The 2,997-nt window shown below is 43.7% G+C and overlaps 1 protein-coding gene across 1 annotated transcript; it reads left to right on the top strand.

The window, feature by feature from the left end:
- Positions 1-694: 694 nt before the first annotated feature.
- Positions 695-1,452, top strand: gdl (gonadal protein gdl). Its single transcript, XM_089237150.1, has one exon. It carries the CDS (start codon positions 822-824, stop codon positions 1,395-1,397), a length of 576 nt encoding a protein of 191 aa, XP_089093276.1. The 5' UTR covers positions 695-821; the 3' UTR covers positions 1,398-1,452.
- Positions 1,453-2,997: the final 1,545 nt, after the last annotated feature.

Raw genomic sequence — 2,997 nt, forward strand, 5'->3', positions numbered from 1 at the left:
AATTATAAATAAGAATAATAATCTCTCACATTTGTTTTGGTGAACGTTTTACTTCGTGGAATTCATTTAAATCACTTTCTTTCCTTTCCAAACCGAGCACAACTCAGGTCTATCACCATTTATGGGTGATTTACTACCTAGCGAGTTGTGCCGGAGGTGCAACTGTGTGTGTACCTAACAGTCTGAATGCGTATGTAATGTTGTGTTTGATTTTTCAGTGCCGCCATCTACATTTCAGAAGTGAAGTGAGTGATGTGTTATGATTGAATTACATTTGTGCTGTTTTTGTAGGTCTGTTGCTCTCTGTGGCGAGACTTTTTAACGGGGAGATCGGTTCGCATTCGCGCCTTGAAGTAGGGAACCACAGAAAAACAACTTCAACCGACCACCACTATTACCACTCGACCACTATAGCGGCATTTAAATTCACTGCAGTTTGCAGTAATGCTTTATTTCCCGCCATTTTGATTTTTAAGTAATTTCTCGAATATTTGAAAACTTTTGGCGTCATTGCTGGCGATAATTGGCGCTGTTCCCGTATTTGGGATCTCAATTTCCCGTATTTCTTTTGATGAAATATGGTCAGCTTTTGCTTGAATGAAAGTCTCGGTTTTTGTTTTTCAAATATGGTCATCGTAGTCAACATAGGAATTTTATAAGGATTAGTTGAAACGGTTTGGCAACGGCTGATGATTGTTTACCTCATTGTTTGCTTGGCGGCGCTTCAACCAAAGCTGCATTAAGAGTTTCAAGCGGCTTTGGCTTCAACCGAGGCGAAGAGTCGGCTCGTTGATTTTGAGTATTTGCGACCCAACTCGCCGATGTTCGGCAAGAAAGAGATCCTACAGCAGAAGCACTACCAGCTCCTGCAGGAGCTCCAGAACATGGCCAGGGAGTTACCGGCCATGTACCAACAAAGGCTCCCTTACGAGCTTCTGTCGAGCCTGGCCAACTCGCTGCTCGACGACACGGTGTTCGAGATCGTGAAGGGCCTCAAGGAGATCCAACAAATGACCGAGAAGAGCCTGTTCGAGAACCGACTCGCCGTGCTGAGCACCCACAAGGCCGCCAGGAACCAACTCGTCAAGAAGCACAAGGAGCTGTTGTTGGCGGCCGCCCAGGACAACGCGGATGCGACCCAGCTGCAACAGAAGTTAGACCGGGAGGTCGAGGGACTCGCCAAGATACAAGAGGAGGAGATAAACCGCCTGGAGATGAAGATCATCATTGAGCTGGACCAGGCTGTCAGTGACCAACAGGTGACGCTCGAGAAGGCAGGCGTGCCAGGGTTCTTCGTCAGTAACAAGCCCAGCGAAGTGAGGCTTCAGATGTACTTGCTCGAATTCATAACGATTCTGTGTCAAAATAATGAGCTCGCCCAGGGCAATGTGTGTTGACGAAAGCGTTTTATTGTTTCATCCTGTATATAAATGCATATTTAAATTGCTCAAATTGCATCTCAGTTAACAGGCTCTTTATTGGTTGATTTATGCAACAGCGTTACCAATCGGGGGGGGGGGGTCATAAAAATATACGTTATTACTTGTTATTGGTTCATTTAAAGCAGAGGTCCCTTTTTCTAGTCACGAGCACTACCTGTATCCATCATTAAAAGAAGAGCACCCTTACGGGGGAGTTCGACATATGAATGCATGAAATCTGGATTGATTTCAATCATTAAATACAATTTGTAGAAGGTTTTTAACTTTGACCAAGTGCTCGTGAGCGTGAAATCGGACACGAGCATCGAGCACTCTGAATGTTCCAGGGAACACTGTGGTGCTCGCGAGCAACGGGTTGAAGATGAAATAATAAACTTGTCCACTGCAATATGTGATGAACGAAGTGTTTTGTTGTTTCATAGTGTATATATATAAATGCGTGTTTAAACTGTTCGAAAGCACCTCATTTGTCAGACTTATTATTGGTTCCATGGTTCCCCCACAATCGTGGGGCTGACAGAGCTGAGGCCCGAGTAGCACAGTGGTAAGATGCGAGTCTTCCACTAGGAAGGTTACCTTTAAGGTTCACAAGTTTGAATCTGGCCAAAGAACATTAATCAAATTCTTTACTACTAAGCCTAGGGTGACCACCAATATAGATGGAGCCTTCATTTCCCACTCAACTCCATTGGTTGGAAATTTCCATATGGTTTCCATCCCCCCCCCCCCTGATGTATGACTGGAGTTGTTTGGCTAGTGTATAATTGTATTGTTGTAGGCCTGTGGTGGGACTTGAAAATTGAGATTCTGGATCCTCGTGATGCAAGTCTGTCATTCTGACTACTCGACCACTGGTAAAGATCGGCTGAGGCCCGAGACAATAACCACCATTTATTTGTTCTTTCGTATAATAAATTCACTATAGAGGGGCCCGTGAAAAGTCTGGCTTTGCCCGCCAAAGATCCCAGCCCAGAGACCTGATCTTGGATGTGGGGGCGGGGGCATGATTGTTTCACTTACAGAATAGTGGTAATAGCTATATATAGTATAATCCCAGGGTCGTCATTTCAATTCCGGGGGGGGGGGGGGGCAAAGAACATGTACTCAATATATGTATACATATATATATACACCATTTTCAGTGTATTTTGCTCTTTGACCCCCCCCCCCCCAAATGACAGTCCTATATAATCCCCTCTTTTTTCCTTTAGTGATTTCCTTTCTAGCCTGTTAGCGCTTGCTTTCCGTTGGCATTTTTTTTTCTGTTATTCCTTTGGTTTCTGGGTTGAAATTCCCTTTGTTACTGTCAGTTGGCATCTGAAGGTGACATATCCTTTAAAGGTCGCTAGTAATAATAGGCTTTAGTATAGAGCGCCACATTTGAATTCAGTCTGTTAGCACATTTTATAGTTTTTTTGTTTGTTGGTTTATGCATTGTACCGTTTCCTCAGTATGTTACATTACATTACTCAGTATGTTCATTGTTGTAATACTTCATTTTCACAGGCCGTACGTATTCCCATTTTATTCTTTTGTTACATGCATACGCCTACAC

The sequence above is a fragment of the Pholcus phalangioides genome, unplaced genomic scaffold (genome assembly GCF_987345545.1).
Source record: "Pholcus phalangioides strain wild (caught in Gottingen) unplaced genomic scaffold, Ppha-v1.0 ptg000009l_1, whole genome shotgun sequence".
Taxonomy (NCBI): Eukaryota; Metazoa; Arthropoda; class Arachnida; order Araneae; family Pholcidae; genus Pholcus; species Pholcus phalangioides.